Source organism: Cryptomeria japonica, chromosome 1, assembly GCF_030272615.1.
Source record: "Cryptomeria japonica chromosome 1, Sugi_1.0, whole genome shotgun sequence".
Lineage (NCBI taxonomy): Eukaryota > Viridiplantae > Streptophyta > Pinopsida > Cupressales > Cupressaceae > Cryptomeria > Cryptomeria japonica.
The window spans coordinates 519,360,853-519,379,583 of NC_081405.1; the positions used below are offsets into that span (position 1 = coordinate 519,360,853).

At 35.3% G+C, this 18,731-nt stretch overlaps 1 protein-coding gene across 1 annotated transcript in view; it reads left to right on the plus strand.

The window, feature by feature from the left end:
• Positions 1 to 12,159, plus strand: part of LOC131070309 (probable inactive purple acid phosphatase 27) — a 74,660-nt gene extending 62,501 nt beyond the window's left edge. Inside the window, exons 6-7 of the mRNA XM_059219356.1 lie at positions 11,124 to 11,433; positions 11,609 to 12,159. Coding sequence (XP_059075339.1) covers positions 11,124 to 11,433; positions 11,609 to 11,917 — 619 coding nt within the window. The 3' untranslated portion in view covers positions 11,918 to 12,159. The remainder of the gene's footprint in view (positions 1 to 11,123; positions 11,434 to 11,608) is intronic.
• The last annotated feature ends 6,572 nt before the right edge of the window (positions 12,160 to 18,731 follow it).

Below are 18,731 nucleotides of genomic sequence, written 5' to 3' on the forward strand. Positions count from 1 at the left end.
ATGAGAGAGACCCCAATCATCCTCTCCATATTATCTAGCAATGATTTACTTATCTTGTAAATATAAAAACATGAAATAAATTAATGAAGCCCTTTGTTTGCCTTGATTATTTTAAGATGTACACATGGTAAATCTCATGTCTACTTTTATGGAATGATTCTTGTATGTAACTTTATGTCAGTAGCTTCTTGGCGACAACTTGTCATAATCTGTTTTTTTATTTGATTTTGGTGTAGTAGAATTTGAGGCTAGAGCCAATATCTACTCTTTTTAGGTGCCTACATTGTAGTATTCCCTCCAATCAATTTCAGTGTTCGGTATACAAACCTGTACAATAAAATATTCCAAGAAGTCCCTAAACCCATTCTGACATTCTCATAATGGGAAAAATAAAAATCAATGCTTCTTCCAATAATCCATATGTACCATTTTTATTGAAAATTGAGGTCAAATTACCAGTGTATGAGTTTCTCATTAAATTAATCTGGTCAAAGATATGTATAACAAAGGCCCTAAAAGCCAAGCTAGAGACACGATCATGTTCAGAGGATAGTGTCTTGGTATTCCTCAACTCTCGACCTACATAAAAAAAGAAAATAATGATCACTTGTTTATGTGAATGGAAAGCAAGGAAGGTATTTTATTGTTTAAAATTTTAGCCAAGAAAGAAATCCATGAATGAGCTACAAAATACAAGAGATAAGATTAGCACCACATTAATTGAAGAAGTTATAGAAATTTATTGAAAGACAAAAGTAAAACTACTAAAGATGGGATTGTGTTGACATGACTAAAATTGTATTGCTACAACTCTATTCGGCCAACGCAAAATAGAATGTTCTCGTTGAATATCCTAGCCTCTCTTGCATAAGGAAATCCCTAATGCTGTTTTAGTTGATCAAAGGGGACAACCTCAAGGTTCCAAATGTCAATTCTTGATTGCGGGATAGCTCAACGGTCGATGTGTTTTGATGGGAGCACAAGGGGTATTACGTTTACAACAAGTAGGTTTGTTGCGATTCTCAAACTGTGAAATAAAAGCAAAAGAGAAGGGTTAAGAGACCTAAGATTAACAAGACTGGTATGCGGGTAGACAGATTCGACATAACCAATCCCTGCTTGGCCAGAATAACTCACAACCTCACAAGAATGGTGCAATCTTCAAGGGGACTTAGAAGATTTTCAGACTGCAGGTGCGTACCCAAACACCCAATTCTGGTGCAGCTCAGACAAACACTTGCAATTGAACTAAACACAATTTTAATGGCTCAAACTAACCATACACAAGGATACACAATCAACATATCCCCAATGGTATGAACCTGAATCCATCAAATACTTGCACACCAAAAGAATCTATCTAATTTGCTGAAGAAAACCATGCAAGCAGAATAAAACCAAGATGATAAACACCAAATCAATGTCCATTATATTGATTCTAGCTTTTATTACAACAATTTCTGCAGCATTTCTATGCTACTCCTAATCTGAAAACTATCTACTCTAAAAATCTAACTAGAATCTAACATTCTAACCCCAAAAATCTAACTGTCTACAAAAAAACTCTAACCCTTTACAAAGAGAGGCATCCTGCCTTTTATAGATTTTACATATTGAATCAGAGGCCAGGATTGACTGCATCCAACAACCCTGATCTGCCCTCCAGAAGCATGGCAGCTTTGACCCATGCCTACTCAATCCTCAGTTATCCCCCCAACCACTATCACAACTACCTACAACTGTTTTGCTTCAATTTAGTCAATTTGGTAGTCAGAGATAACTGACCTTTGTCCCCTCATTTTGAATCCATTAGGTAGGACCCACAGGTAGTTGTTTACATTAAAGAAGTTCAATTTTCAAATTGATTTTTTGGAATTTCTTCAAGCTGTGTATCCTTTTGAGAATGCACATTTTGTAGCATTTTGTGTTCTTCACTTTGGTCTTACTGGTTCAAGTGGTGGCGTGCTTCCCATGCTTCATTTTTTGATCTTGCGCTCTGCATCCTTGCTTCCCGGCTTTGATCGCGATCGCGTCTCCAAATTGCGCTTCAAGTTCACGCTCTAGCCCTCTCGATGTCGTCGATCTGTAAACAATGAATTTCACTTTGCATTAATCATTTTGAAAAATTAAATAAATTTAATTTTTCAAAATATTAAATTTAGGCATGGTCAGGCTTTGAAAATGAAAGACGAAAGACATTCACTTTTAAAATATAAGTCTCCTTTGCAAAATTAGGGCTTTAGGATTAAAATGCACGAGTTCTCACTTGGTTGACCCCTTGGCAAAACTCGGCATCTTTGGCCAAATTGCAAACGCTTTAAAATACTTTCTTTCTTTTTACCTGACAAAGTTCAGCCCTTTGAACCAAAATGAGAGTTAAGCGAACTTTATTTTGTCCTGCAAAGCAATATGAAACGCCAAACTTTGTTTTTTAAACATTCCCTTAGATGAAATTCGGGATTTTTAGTTTTGCAATTTTAGAAAAATCACCGAATTTTAAAATGCCCCCCCCTTTATTCCACATTTGCCTAACGCTTGACACTTAAAAGACAAAACTCAGCGATGTTTGATGAAATGTATGACCCTTGGTTAGCAATTTTCAAACTTTTAAATCACCCCTCTCTTCCATTGCAAATTCGGCCATTTAGGTGAATTGTGCAATTTGCTCTTTTATCGCCTCTTTCATTTGAACTTCGGGCTATTTGCTTTTTTTGTGCGATTTTATGCCTTGAGTTATATCGCCTTTAATGAAGTTCGGGCCTTTTCTGCGATGTTGTACAAAACATGGGGAGGGTCGAACTTTACTCGTCTATTTTTGGCCATTTTAGACTTAAAGCGCGACTTTGCATTGCGTTAGAAACTTCGGCTTAGAAGAGGCTTTGCAAACTTAGACGCTTCTTTCATTTCTAGCAAAATCCAATAAAGGGTCGAGTTTTGGTTTTAACCCCACCTCTTTGGGACGAAATTCACGATTTTAGGGGAGAATGACCGAACTTCCACTTAAATCCACGATTTCATTTTCGCCCTGCAAAGACATTTCGGCCTTTGGAGATGTTTTGGGTGATTTCTTTTTAGTGATGACTAGGGCTTTGGGTATTTTGCCAAAGATGTGCGATTTTAACTTAGAACATTTTTGGCCTAAAAGATGGAATTCGCGATTTCGTCTTTCTTTCCTATTTTCGTCTAAAGTTACCCTCCGCGCGATTTGAACCCTTTTTGCAATCTTCAGCCTACAAGCCAATTTTGGGAGTTTTACCTCACATTTCAGCCTTTTGGGCCGATTTGAGAGGAGATATTTTAGCTTTGAACGCCTAACTCTTTCTCTATGAAACTAGGCAATTTTGGGAATAATGTGCGATTTTGGACAAATGCTCAACCTCCCTTTTGTGGGGTCGACATAAGATTTTGGAGATTTGAGATTGATTATGGCATCGAATTGCAGGGTCCTCATTATCTCCTACCATGCGGGCAAACCTACAAAACGCACAACAAGATGTTGATCTACAAAACACAATGAGCAATTAACCTCTAGGTGCTTAGTTTATTGTTGACCTTGATTTTGAGTGAATTTTTTGTTTGCAAGTGTAGAAGATAATCAACTATTTATATTATTAACTATTAAAGACTTTTCGAAAGGAAGTTTGGGTAAAGGTTCATGGTTTATGGATACTCTGAAATTACCTTGTCAGTAATGTTTATGTATTTAGATTATGTGGGTTATCATTGAGAATTAACTAGAGAATTTGTATCTTCATTGAAATGTCCCCACAATTTTTTTCAATTAATTTCCAGCTACAACACAACAAGAACCCGTTAAGGTTAAGAAATGAAAATACAATAATGTTGGAATTGTAACCCTTCTACTTTCTGATCACCAAGAGCCCAATATGGGAAGGTGAGAGCATACGGTGTTGAGGGGATCATTAGCTTCAACAACTGGAAATATTACAACGCTTGGGCGGCAAGCCAGCCCCTTCCACTTATCCAGTGGGTGATAGAAGTGCTGATAACACTTGACAGTAAACCAGCCAAGGACAAAACCAAGAAAATGAAGCAAACACTCACTGAACCGCTTATTCAATGAGAGGACTAGAAATTACAATCATGGAATAGATCGCTCAACCTTTTATGCAATGGGAGCAGTTCATTATTAACTGAAGATTGAAGCTGGAAAGATAAATAACAATGCAAGGCGGTAAACCGGCCTCTTCCACTTATTCGGTGGGAAATGAAGAGAAATTCCAAATACAACTTGCTAATAGTACAACTATTCAACATTACAATAATTATCATGTTTGCAACAAGGGTAAATCACTGAACACAGCTGCACATATTGCTCTATCTACTCCACAAGGTACAAGGAACTCTCCACACAAGAAAACACTCCAAAACGGAAAATATCTAAATCTGATATACTCCCAGCATCCCAGAACGAGAAAAGTGACACACTGAGACCTGCAACCAAGAATCTACTTCAGCACACTCCATGACCAGCAACAAGAACACTCAAAAAACCACACAAATCTTCACCACATTGAGTCCAATCTACTCCTGTGGATGAGAAACAGTCATACATTCAGCAAGCGCTATCTCTCAAGCACGAAACTGAGGCACTAGGAGGTATGCGTTCCTCGAAGTAAGAGTCTGACAGCATTTTGGCAGCACTTCGTTATCAAAGCAATAATGGATACCAAAAACAAGAGCCCAACACTCTTATTTATAACATTTTGAAGCTCCAAATTCAAATTCAACTCCCTCCAAATTGCCATGAAATGAAATGAAATTACATCCAATTTGGACGCCCAAGCAAAAATAATATTTTCCTTTATTTTAAATCATGTATTTTCTCCAAAAGGGAAGCCCACTTAACTTAAGTCAAAAATAATTCTTAATTCTTCAAATCGACCCCCTCAAGGTAGCAAATATACTTTATGAAATATCCATGAAGTGAGTTATGGCGTCCAAGGAAATGAAGTGAAATATATTGCAAAATTAACTTATTTCTCCCTTAGGCATCCATTACGCCTTAGCTAATATTTCACTTATAAAACATTTTTCCTCAACAAATAATCACCCAACATAAGCATTTGTCTACACATTTTTAAAGATTAAAATCTTTAATAAAATATTTTTAAGATGGACGCCCCCAAAAAGAAGAAATAACTTGAGTCATTTAATTAATAAATGACTAGGTCCATTTGATCTTATAATCGAGCTAAAGAAGCTGAATCCAATTTGCCTACCAAAAATAGAACTGAATCTCTGGATCATTATGCCAAGCTGGATTGCCATAAATAGCCTGTGTTGCACTGGCTCAAGCCAAAACCCTAAAAATAGTGTCTCCAAATTCTGTTAGGGCACAAACCGGGAAGCAACTATCACTTACTAAAAATAGCATACTGCTAAAAATAGTAATTGTGTCCAAATGCAATTTAACCACATATTGAGCAACCATCACAACTTACTAAAATAGTAAGTCCGGAAAAGTCTTTAGATTCGTTTGCATGTCACACCAACACGAGGTTCTCTGAAAACCCAAAGAAACCCAAAAAAGTAAGCTGCTCTCGCCTCCACTTACTAAAAATAGTAAGGTTACCAAACTTTGCTACTTGCTATGCATGTATCATCATTGCAAAGCTTTCCAAAAACCCAGAAGGAATCTAGTATCAGAACTGTAAAATTCCAACATGCAAGCCACCAAAAATGCCAAAACATCCTCCTAGAAAATAGGAAACCCTAATCCTGCCTCTTACTGACCAACAGGTCTCAGAATTGGCCAACAGTCCCCAAAACAAACTAGAGTGGAAAAGGGGACATTGCATTCATTCTTCTAGTTTCATCTTTATACAATCTTAAGCTATTAAATTATTTTCTCTTATAGTACTGCATCAATTTTATTTTCACTACTATTAGTATGGATTATGAATGGTTTCATGGGTCTAAAAAGATTAGTAGTGGTGCTTCCACAAATATAATTATGAATCTTCTACAAATTTTGCAAGTTCTTAGTGGTTCCTTATTTCATGGATGGTTGAAGTTTCTTCCCAGTCCTTAAAAACTAATTTCTGGGGGACTATTGAATTATTTTGCTAATAGTGAACAACAAGAGTTTAAGCAATGCTAGCAAATTATCCAATTCTTCTAACTGTCTATAACAAATAATGTTGCTTAAATGTAATGATTATTAAAGGATATCATGTGGTAAACAGAGTCATGAATTAAAATAGCAAAGCTCAAAGTAATATTCAAGCACAAAAGTGAAAGAAGATTCAATAAAAACCAGAGCAGCAAAAATCATTTGGGGAAAAGATGGGCAAACCGAAAGTATAAGATTTTTCAAAAAATTGGGAAAAAATCGGATTTAAAAAAAAATCATACAACGTTTTAGAAAAATAGACAAAAAATCCTAATTTTTTAAAGCTAATAGAGAGCAAATTAAAATTGAGTTTAACCCATGAATTGCAGAAAATAGATTTTTGTTGTTTATATTCATGTTGCTGATTACATAGGCTGATATTCAGTTAACCTTTTAAGAAGGCAGTCACCAAATGCACCAAACAGTTGTCTAAGACTGAGATCAAATATTGGCTAAGTCTATGAAGTAATTGAGATCAAAATTTATTAGACAGCAATCCAACTACTGTTAGGAATTTAGTAAAACTAAAAGCCATTTTGAAGTGATCCAAGACTTTCATTGTGATTGAGGAGAGTATTGTCGGGGTAGTTCAATATTTGAGAAAGCTTATCAAATCATATTCCACAATTGCAATGCTTTTATATTCCCTAATGGCAATTGGCAAGTCCTTTATATGGGGTAGAATTCAACAAAAGGCATTTGTTTAGCTGAAGCAAAAGAGTAGCAAGCCATTGGTTTTGGCAATGCATAGCTTGCAATTACTATTTTAGGTGGAGACAAATGTTAATGATTATGTGTTGGAGGTTATTTTATTACAAGTATATAAGCTTGTTTGTTGTCATTCAGATTTATTTCATGGAGCACTTTGGATACATTGCTCATATAATAAATTGTGTCTTTGTTTGAGCAAAAATTAAACATATTAATTAAAAACTATATTAATAGTCAATACTTTAAATTTTAAAACTACTTTATAGTATTAATTATAAACTATAGGGGTTTGCCCCTTTCTCATCAAAGTGCCATCTATAATAGTGCATAATAGTTATAATATTAAAATTATTGTATAAAATTAATTATATACTTATTCACATCAAAATACATAGGGCAGGGTGTGCAAAGAGCTCAAGTCATATCGAAGTTGTGATTTAGAGAAGATTCGTCAACTACTTTGACACTATCTCACATGCCCCCCATGATTTAGGCTAATTTAGGAAAACATGGAATATAAGGGATTTCATCTATTCATCTCACTTTTCAAGCGTTGGTTTGCATGTCCGCACTCTTTGGGGATGTGTAGGAGGTTATTTCAACCAGTGTTGCAAGAGTCACCAAGACTTGCCCAAACTCAGCAAGTCTCGAGGCAAGTAGGTCAAAACAAGGCCTGAGGACTCATGAACCAAGTACATAGAAAGTCTTGCTAGACTCACCAAACTCCTCAAAAATATGTATGTGAAGCATAAAAATTAAAAAATGCTTAAGATATAAAAGCATCTAAGTCAAGCATTCTTTGGAGAGTTTGAGGACCTTTGGAGGGTGGGTAAAAGCAATAAATTTGTGAAGGCATGCACCATGATAGTTTGTGTGGTGTCAAAGGCTTTAATTTGGGCTTGGCACCCTATATCATGACTAGGAGTGCACTAAGGATGCTACCCCTAGACCCCACAAGGGGCATTGCCCCTCAACCCCACAAGGGAGACTGTTCTTTGATTCCATTGAGGGCAATACTCCCAAATCCCTACTCTAGTTTTTTTTTTAAAATGAAAATATTTTTAGGCCATGTTAAATAGAAGAGCAACATTTTTTATTCTCTATTTTTTCCCCATTTAATCCCTAAAAATTAGATCATATTTATACTTGTAGTTTTCTAAGTCAAAATATCCTAAGCATAGATTGAAAACTTGGCTAGGACTTGTTGGGACTAGCGGAACTCGCGAGTCCATTGGTTCCCTAATTCGACTCGCCACGGACTCGTGAACCTCATCTAGATGATTCCAAAGCAAAAACACTCGATTTTTGCAGTGAGACTCGCTCAAGTCCTAGAGTCGAACTCACCAGTCTTGATGCGGGACTCTCAGCAACTTTAAAAATTGGGTTTTTTATTTCTTTTCTCACTTCTTTTTGCACTTTCTTGTCCATTTCTTCATGTTTTGGCTCAAACTCGTCCATTTCTTCATATTTTGGCTCAAACTAAACCATTTTTAGTCATCCAAAAATTTTTTCTATCGTTGGGTTATTCTCATATCTAACACCTTGTGCAACTTATCATTGTTGTCCCTCAAATCCATTAGGTTCTCCACTCCCAAACCCCTAGAATAATTGGATGCAGTGGAGGAGGACGAAGAATATTTTGAAGATCAAGAAACAATTCATCAACATTTAGATGTTGTAGCAGTGGCACCTTCTAGTTCAAGGTCTGAAAAATTGAGTTACATTAGGAGAGGAAAGAGAAAGATGTAGATTGTATTTAATTGTTTTTCAGATTTTCTCATTTTGACATATCATTATGTGTAAACATTTATAAACTAATGTTGTTATATATTTGAATTTGAAACTATGTATGAAATTGTGAAATTTGAATGATGAACTTTTAAATATTAATTGTTTGAAGATCATATGACATGTGTAATGTTTGAATTATGACAAATTGATAATCAAATTAGGCTCCTATGTTCTCTAAATCATTTAATTTAATTTCTTTTGTTTTTGTTTTTTTTGTAAAACTACATTTTTCCTCTTTGCCAAGTCCCGAGTCCGAGTCCTATTTTGGGTTGTCGAGACCGAGTCCTCAAACTATGATCCCAAACTTGTTTACTTCACATAGAGCTATTAATGTTACGGTGAGTGATACAAGCTCCTTTCTGCCATAGTTCATGACTCCATATTGTGATTTTTGTTTTTGATGTCGTGGATATCATAATCCATGAGTTTTGTACACCTTAAACACTTGACAATATTTATATATCTAATAATTTGTTTCCTTCAACTAAAATCTACTTTTATACTAATGTGATGATGTATGCTTGTGTATGTAACCAAAGTAGCTTCCATTTGATTAGTTTATTGTGTCATTTAAGTTTATTTATTGAAGGGTGCATGATACAAGTTGTAAATCCTAAAAAATCTGTATATTTCATGGTTTAAACTTTTTTCAAATTGTCGAATCTACACCAAGTCTATGTCTTGTAACTATGAATTCAACCAGTTTTGAGCACTACATATGGGTCGGTACTCTTGTTGGTTTACCTTCGGAACTATTGATTTGCATGCTAAATACACATTTGGAGCAGGGTTTTGGAACAAAGCAGCTGGATGGAGGTTGTATAAACTTGTTTAACTTGTTGAACTTTGTAGGTCATAGTCAAACCATACATCATTGTACATGACTCTACTTGATTTTTGCATAGTGGAGATGAGTATTTTCCCGTCAAACTAAAAATTTTCCCCTATTTAGGGTTTCTGTAGGTCAAATATCATGTCTACATCATTGTCATATGTTTCCTTATTTTTGTTTTCATGTTTCCATGCTAGCACGATGATGTTTGAATTCAAATACATGATTGTCCAATTGTTATAACTTATATGACTAAAACGCTAAAAATTGGTTGTACTGAGGTGGTTTTTAGAAGTCAAGAAGTGGATATCCGTGATTGGTAAGTTGTTTAGGAGCATCCTACTCAATTTATGGATCGTGATAGCCCATACATTTTCTTCCCCTAAATTGTTCTTTCTTCTAAAATGTAAATGGTATCATCATAACAAGGGAACATCTCTATGTGAGCTGAGGCCAAATTAAAATATGATTTCCTAACCTCCCTATTGTTTCATCTTCTATGCTTACTTCCTCAAGGAAAGTATGAATATGAACAATATCCTTAAAATGGAAATAAAGTGCAAACTAATGTTTTTACTTTAATTCTTCAGCCAAGAGGTTGGTGTCTCCAATCTCCATTGCATGTGCCTGAACAAGAGTTATATCCTTTCCCTTTTCTATATTCTTACTAGAAGCAAGGGTTACATCCCATTCTAATTTTTTGCTTGATAGAGGCAAGTAGTATTTAATTCTTCAATCATTGAGTATCCTCTGGTTGGATGGACAACAATACTCTTTAAATTGCAAAGCTTAAAGGCTTAACCACTTTCACAAAGATGCTAAATGAAGGAGATGACACACTAACCAAAATTTTTAAATTAATGGTACTGCCAAGCACTAACACTTAGGATTGTTGGTGCTTTCATGAAGAAAAGAACAGCTTGCATGTCCCCACACAAACTTTGAAACCAAGACCTCAGAAGCAGTTTTTCATATTTAGTTGGGTAGTGGATAATCTCAAGGTAAATTTTGCTAGATTGGATCACAAGATCAATAGTGTGCATCACACACAAATAATTTAGAAAAATACATCCCCAAAATAACCTAGGGGGGCACAAGATGAAAACATGTGTTCTGGTCACACATGCCCCCACTTCAATTTATTTTTCTTTCGAGGACCTCCAAACTCTCAATCATGTACAGCAGTATGAGCTTATTTTAAGTGGCAGGATCAAACACATTATAGAAACATGGTGTATGTGCAATGCTCCACAAGGTGTGAAGCTTTTAGTTATGATTCTATGAAGGACATGGAATGATGGCACTTGTTATTGTTAAATGAGTAAATACCAAAGGAAAATAGCAGAATGCTCAGCACAGTCCTATTTATAGCTTTCATTGTAGACAGACATGTCCATAGCTATTGAGTAACATAATTAAGTGAAGGACAAAAAGAATGTGCAAATAGTAGATGTTTAGAGTGACATCTTTGCAGTTTCATTTACATTTTGCTTCCTAGTTTACACTATTATTTATGTAGACAAAATTTGTATTTAACTAGTTACTGGATGCAGAAATGTAGAAATGTAAAGAAAGGTTTTAGTATGTTCCTCTGTTCAGTTCCAATTATGCAATTATGTCTACTAATAAATAATTGTAAGCATGAATGTTCAGGTATTCTTTAGACTATGGCATGTTCCATTTCTGCATTGCAAATTCAGAGTTTGATTGGCGAGAGGGAACGGAACAATACAAGTTTATTGAGGAATGCTTTGCATCTGTTGATAGACATAAACAACCATGGCTTATTTTCATTTCACACCGCATTTTGGGCTACTCCTCTGCATCTTGGTATGCAGAGGAAGGATCATTTGAAGAGCCTATGGGGAGAGAGAGTCTTCAAACACTATGGCAGAAGTATAAGGTGGACCTTGCCTTTTTTGGTCATGTTCACAGTTATGAGCGAACATGCCCCATTTATCAAGTAAGTTATTTATGATACTGCTGATGAATAAATGTAAATTGAGTGGTGCATAATTGTTTTTCTTTATATCTATGTCCTTTTAAAAGTGGTCCTTTCTTGGCAGATTCAAATATTTGTTGAAGATAGATTATTAGACTTACAGACTTATTAATGACATCATGTTCTTATGGTGCAGAACTATTGCGTGAGTGATGAAAGAGTTAATTATAGGGGTACTTTTAATGCAACTATTCATGTTGTGGTTGGTGGTGGTGGGGCAGCCTTGGCTGACTTTACCACTTTACAGACCAGTTGGAGCCTTTTCAAAGATTATGATTTTGGATTCGTGAAGCTCACAGCTTTCAATCATTCCTCTTTGCTATTTGAGTACAAGAAAAGCTCAGATGGGAAAGTATATGATCAGTTTTGGATTACAAGAGAGTACAAAGACATTCTTGGTTGTGACACCATTGGTAACTGTCCATCTACAACCATGGCTTCATGACACTTCTTTCTTGCCTATCGTTGAGCACTATTGTTCCTCAAATGTTGTACTGAGTGGATTAGTTTAATGATAACTAAGATTGAATAGGTAACAGAATAATTTTTTTGTTTTACAACGTGTTCTGGTTTTGAGAACACTCTTAAAATTTCAAGGGTGCATAATGTATAAGTAACGTCTCAGTTCAGTTATGATCTACCATTAGCTATTTACCAAATTTATTTAGCATTTAAAAAAAAAATTCAGTCCATGTGTTAATTCTATTTTCAGTTGCATTAATCGTGCTTGGTCAACAAACTATAAATGTCATGCGCACAATGAAATGCAAGGAACTAATAAAGTGGAAACAGATAGCGATCCCTCTCTCTATATATATCAAAGTAATAAAATAGAAAGGAAATACAGTTGAGCACTTGATTTTATTCATCATTTGTATTTTGTGAAAAAAATTACTTGCTTTTATTTTAAAAGGTGTGTATAGCTAGTGTAAGACTTGTAGGCACCCTATCAGCCTGTAAACAGTAACTTTGATACCATAATATAAAAGCTGCCATTTTCATTACCACAGTGTATTACAAATTTTGCTAGGGTTAAAGGAACGAAATTCCAAAGAACAAAGAGGCCATGAGCTCTTCACATAGCCATTGCTTGCAAAGCTCTACAATAAGTCACAATCTCAAAGAAGCCATTGCTCAAAATCCGGTCAGATTTGCAAAGATCTTTAAGGATCATCAAGTACCATGCCTAGTGTATAATTTCCAAATCCATTTTCCATCAAAAAAAGAAAATGGAGGTTATCTCAACCCGGCCAACCTTTTAAAGGTTTCTCTTTTCTTGGACAAAATGGAAGACTGTATGTAGCTGCTTATCGTTTCACAAGACCTTCAAATGGACATAAAATTGAGTCCTCGGACACAGGAAAGCTGGAAACCAGCAGGATCAATGAAACTTTTACTAGTGCCCAACGGTATTTTATGGTGGTTTTGGCCACTAAATTCGAATAGAAATGGATTTTCCAATGAGGAACCTGGTTTATGAGAATTGAGATTATTCATGAATAACTGGTCACCAACCATCAACCCAATAGATGATCTGTAAGATCCCCTACTAAAATTTTCAACCTTTTTCCTCCTTTTGCATAACATAATTTGTTCAAGAGTTTCTGTTAAAGGTTTCAGTTTGTCTTCCTTTATTAATTTGTGTATGCATGTATCAAACTCTGTGTGTGTTCTTCTGAGTTTATATGCTCATTGCAGATTAAAATGATACCAGTCTATAGTACCATATGCATCGTAGGGTAGACATCCAACTGAAGTAACAGAACAGGAATAAATTATTTGCAGGAAACACAATTTATATTAATGTAGAGGGCTCTCGTACATAACAGAAAATAAAGTTCTGCACTTATTTGCTACTTATAGTCCTTAGAAAGATTACAAATGATTTACTCAATCAAACTTCAGCAGATGTGAACCCTTAAACATTTCCCTTGAATCACCAGCTCAAAATATATTCTGTCCAAGACTTATATGCACAGGAAAAAAAAACGTCAGTTGCTGTTCCTGGGAAGTGGTCAAGCCAAAATGAATAGTCACACCCAATATGATGATCTCTGTTTCCACACCAATGTTTTCTTGATATGCCCAGCTCTTTCAATTCCATGTTATTCGTGAAATCACACGCAAGTTATAGACTATTGCCAGCCAGTTCTTTGTTGCTTAACACACTAATAGCTTCACGCCTTAGCATTGAATTTCCAATCAAACCTGTAGCAAGATTTTATGTCAGCTAACACCCACGTTTCACCAAATGAAGATTTCTCATCTCCAAGTAATTGCAAGAACAATAATAGCTTCAAATCTCCAAAAGATAACTATCAATTTCAAACGCCCAGCCAAATCATTCCTTCATTTCCAATCGCTCAATGCAAATATTAGCTTCAGTCGAACAACCGATTCCAGCGGCCTACTCAATATTCTTTTATCTCTCCAGTCATCACGTCCAATTCGAAAGCTAACTCGGCCAGCAGAAGCAAATCGACCAAGTTTATAGCTATCCACGTTTTCAGCAAAGCTTCAATATTGGTGTTCACTTGTCTTCTTTCCTAACATTGTCTTATTCAAGACTCCTGAATCTTCAACATCGACCAGAGCTTTCTTAATTTGCCCATTGAGTTCTCCACGCCAAGTCACATAATGACCACAATAGTAAACGAAGTTTAGCAGTCAAAATATGCAACCCACGACTTTTCTAAAGACAATGAATCACATCTCCTTTAGCCCAATTTTATCGGCTCACTTTAAAAAATTGAATTATAGAGCTGCAGTACATAGGCTATATGAGCAGGCTAGAATGTTTCGGCAGTGATAGTGGTGTCAAACAAAGCTGCCCACTTTCTCCAATTTAGTTTGGGTAAACAAGACTAGTGGAGAGAGAGTTTAGTTGGTTAAATATGTAATGAAGTTACTTCTATATGCGGATGATCTCATCTTAATTGCCAAAACAACAAATAGTTGAAGAAATACTTGAAGGCGCTTGAAACCTTTTGTCATGAGGTAGGGTGCAAGTGAACATTAGCAAGACCAAAGTGATGATCTTCTCTTTGAGAAAAAATTTTAAAAAAAATACAAAATAACTTTTTATTTGAAGCCAATATGTTGGAAGTGGTGAATGAGTACAAATACCTTGGACTCGATTTTCACAACGAACTTAATTAGGAATTGTGTAGAGCAAAAAGAATTGAAGGATGATGGAGAGCACTATATTTGCTACAAAATAGGTGTGGGAATGCAAAGTTATGGGATTGGAAAACTACGAGAATGCTTGTTGGTTGGTTGGTCACCTCGGTGATCCTATGCGGATGTGAAATTTGGGGTTGTAGTATGTCAAATCAAAAATGGAGGCAAGTAGAAAGAATTCAAAAACATCTAATCATAAGTAGTTTCAAAATTAAAACTGCTATCTCATATGAGATTCCATTGGTAGAAATTGGCATCTATCTTTTGGAAGCATCGACGATGGTTCATTTGGTAAGTTATCTAGAGAAGACTCGGAATATGGAAAAATAATGTTGGCCAAAGATGATTATGGAGGAAAAATTGGATAGAAAGAACACATGGATGAAAAAATGGGATGTTAGTATACAGGAATGCTTGGACACCAATGAAGAAATAAAAACATTTGTGAATGAGAAATTCAAGAGTAGCTTATGAACAAAACAAAATGGGCATAAAAAAGTCTATTATATCAAAGAATTCAACACCAAGGAAGACCATGATATATAAGCCTACATAGGAGAATATTAAATCAAGAGCAAAAATGTCAATAGCCAAATTAAGAATCAACTCCCATCACCTAAGGTGTGAATACAGGTAGATGGATGATTCCTAAAGAAGAGTGAGAAAAGAAAATATGCCAATTTGGTAACGCGAGAGCAGTATAGACAAAGCGACATTTTGTCACCGAATGCCTGGCATACTGTGACATCCATGCCACCTATGAAGACATTTTCAAAATGAACAATTTAAACACTTTGAAAAGACAAAACTAGACAAAACAACAAACCTATTAATCAAAATTCACTATAGAAGAATAGAACTAGAGAGGAGGTTGCAAATTGTTTAAGGTTTTAGTGCCCTTTTTATGGGTATGTGCATTGTTTGCGGGGTCGCATAGGCTACTTTGACCCCATGGAGGTTATTAAAATATTTCATTCATTCATTCCCTTTTGCCTTCACCAATGGCATTTTTTTGTCTTATTGGGGCATTTGAAATTTGAGGTGGCATTTAAAGACAAACTTGGTTTTGTCCTTATTTCAAAACTCCTTTGTCAATTCTTCAAAGAAAAGTTGCAACCACTAATCAAGCAAATTGCCCATTATACAAATTTCCACGGCTCCAAACAAGCAGGGAATCTATCCAAACAAAATGTAGCATGAAATTTGTCTTTGCCAAAAGACTTCACAAATTTCAACAATCTTCAATCATTGAATCCAAATGTAAAAACATGTAAATCTCTTTAGCACAAATGTGAACCTTGTCTTAATATGCATTTGAATTTACACCAATGAACAAGAGTTTTCACCCTCAGCCTCAAGAAACCATTGGGGTTTTTGTCCCACCAGTAAGAGTTTGGCCATAGGCGCAAATCTTTGAATCTCTGCAAAGAAATAAACAAGCTTTTGAACCTTATATTTTTTTCAAATAAGACCCCAACCTTCTTTTATAACCATCTCGAGAATTTTTGAAAAAGCATAATATAAAATCACTTTATAATTGAAATAAACCTTATTACTTCAAAGGTGATTTATTTTATTATTTAAACATTCAGGGCACCAAAACTCACTTTATCTATGTCCAACATTTAAAACTTTCAATTTGTATTCGAACGAGCTATTATACTAGGGTGATCATTAAATTTTTTTAATAAATTAGCAAAAATAATTAAATTATAGCTCATTAATTCACTAAATTTTTTAAAATTGTCAAAAAACATCAAAATCGAAATCTAGTTGATTTAGAGTAATTTTGATGGTGAATAATGAGAAATGGACCTAATCGAGTGACTTATTGTAAATAGACACTCTCTCCAAGTTGAAGAACACACCAAAACCTAGAAATAATTTTGAAAAGTGTCATCTGAGTCATCTAGACCACCTAAGTTTATTAGTAATATCAAATAACCCCACTAATAAGGATGACATGTACCAAGAAGGTCAAAGACAACTACAATGCAAGAGAACCAAAAAATCAGGAACATTTCATGACCTCCCAAGTCAATCCTAAGTTAGGTAAGACTCTTTTGGCTCTGAATTTAACATTGGAAAGAAGCAACCCTCAAGGCACTGGGAGAGGCCATATGGGAATATATAATAGCTCAAGAAGTCACTATGAAGCATGGGATCTTGAATGTTAGTCATGTGAAAGCATTGAACTAGAAAATATGTTATGGAACAAAATTATTCTAGAGGTGGGTGGAACTTAATGGGAACAATCAACAACCGTTCAACTATGAATGTCTTATTTAAATGTAGAGTCATTTATGAGCATGGACACTTTCCAATAGTATACCCTATCCTAAAGCACAATATGACAAGTAAAATGAGGAAGCTAACTATGAAGGAACTACAATTTATTAGAGTCACGAGAAAAAAATAGAAACAACAAAAAATCACCCCTTAACATCAAGGATCTAGATTTACTTAATCCCTGGTCTTGTACCTCCCATCATACTTTAGTCTTCTACAAATTCATTTAATCCAACACTTAGTCAAAAGTCCAAAATCAATCATCTTCATCCACATTCTTACATAAGATCCATATTACTCCACATTACCCTCAAATCACAAAATATTTAGTAACCTTTGACATTATCCACATCCTTCATTAGAAAATTACTTAATCATACAATCAAAAACCCCATTAAAACATCAATCTTACTAGGTCTATCCCCTTTACATCATTTTCACTAAGTCTCAAGCTAAGAAACAAATGAAGTCATATGATAATTTCACCATATAGGATACCATCAACCAACCCACATCACCATGGCATGGAGAAGAAATCCTCGTGGACCAACTTGAACATTCACCAAGACTACAAACCTTTGTCCAATATAATGGAGAAATGGTAAAGAAATCCCTTGAACTTGTGGGAGTCAAACTTCTACTATAAGATTGAGACCTATCACAAATTAGGAGATAGAGGTCCCCACCCAACATGCCCACATCATCCTTTAACCCCTTGTGGGTACAACCCTCTCTCTAACCAAATGACATTAATTTCTCATAACCATTAGACTCCACACGACCTCCATAGTAATGCAACAAGTTAAACCTCATCCACCTACCAATACATCGACCCCATTTAGAGTAAGCATACCCACAACCAATAGGACACAAAAAAGTCCTCATGTATCCATCCCATTTACACCTAGCAACTAAGAAAGTTTTATCCAACCTCAACAACAACCCCAAATAAATTTAATATCTACATCCATGCCCATCCCCCAACATACCACATACCAATACATCAACCCAACACTTCCACATCAAGACATCTTAAACATACCCACATCAAACATCAACAACAAACACATCCACATCCAATAATCCCAACATGGCCAAAACATTACAATACACAAGGAACGTGATCAAGGGATCCAAATAGAAAAACACAAGAAGAGATGCACATTTTAGGAAATATATCCCTATCCATTTAATAAAGTCATCATGGCAACACCTTTCCCCAAGAACTATGAAATCCCTAAATGTGATAAATATTAAGGGAAAGGTGATCCTAGAGAACATATCAAAGTGTAAATATAACTTTCCAAGAGGAAGCATGTAATAGCAAATTTCTTATCAAGTTGTTTCCTAGGAGTTTAGGTGGGCAAGCCTTGGAGTGGTTTGCACATCTTCTCCTAGATCTATTTCAATATTTGAAGACCTTACCAAAACTTTTGTTTCCCACTTCTCCTATAATATTGAACGTGAGGCTACCATGTTATACTTGTGTAAAACCAAACAAAAGAATGGAGTGAGTTTTGTTTCTTTCCTACAAAGTTGGAGACACCTTTCTAGTAAGTTCCCTTGTCCAATTCTCGAAAAAAAATCAGTTACCATCTTTTACAAATCATAAACTAATACATGGGCTTCCACTTGCAATTACAATGTAGCCATTCATTCAATGAGATAGTGTACAAAGGATTAACCATAGAGACAGCCCTAATTGCTAAACAATTAGTTAAGATCAATGAAGAAGATAAAGATGTCAACCATAACCAATCTAATAACAAATATTGCTTCTAGAACAAAAA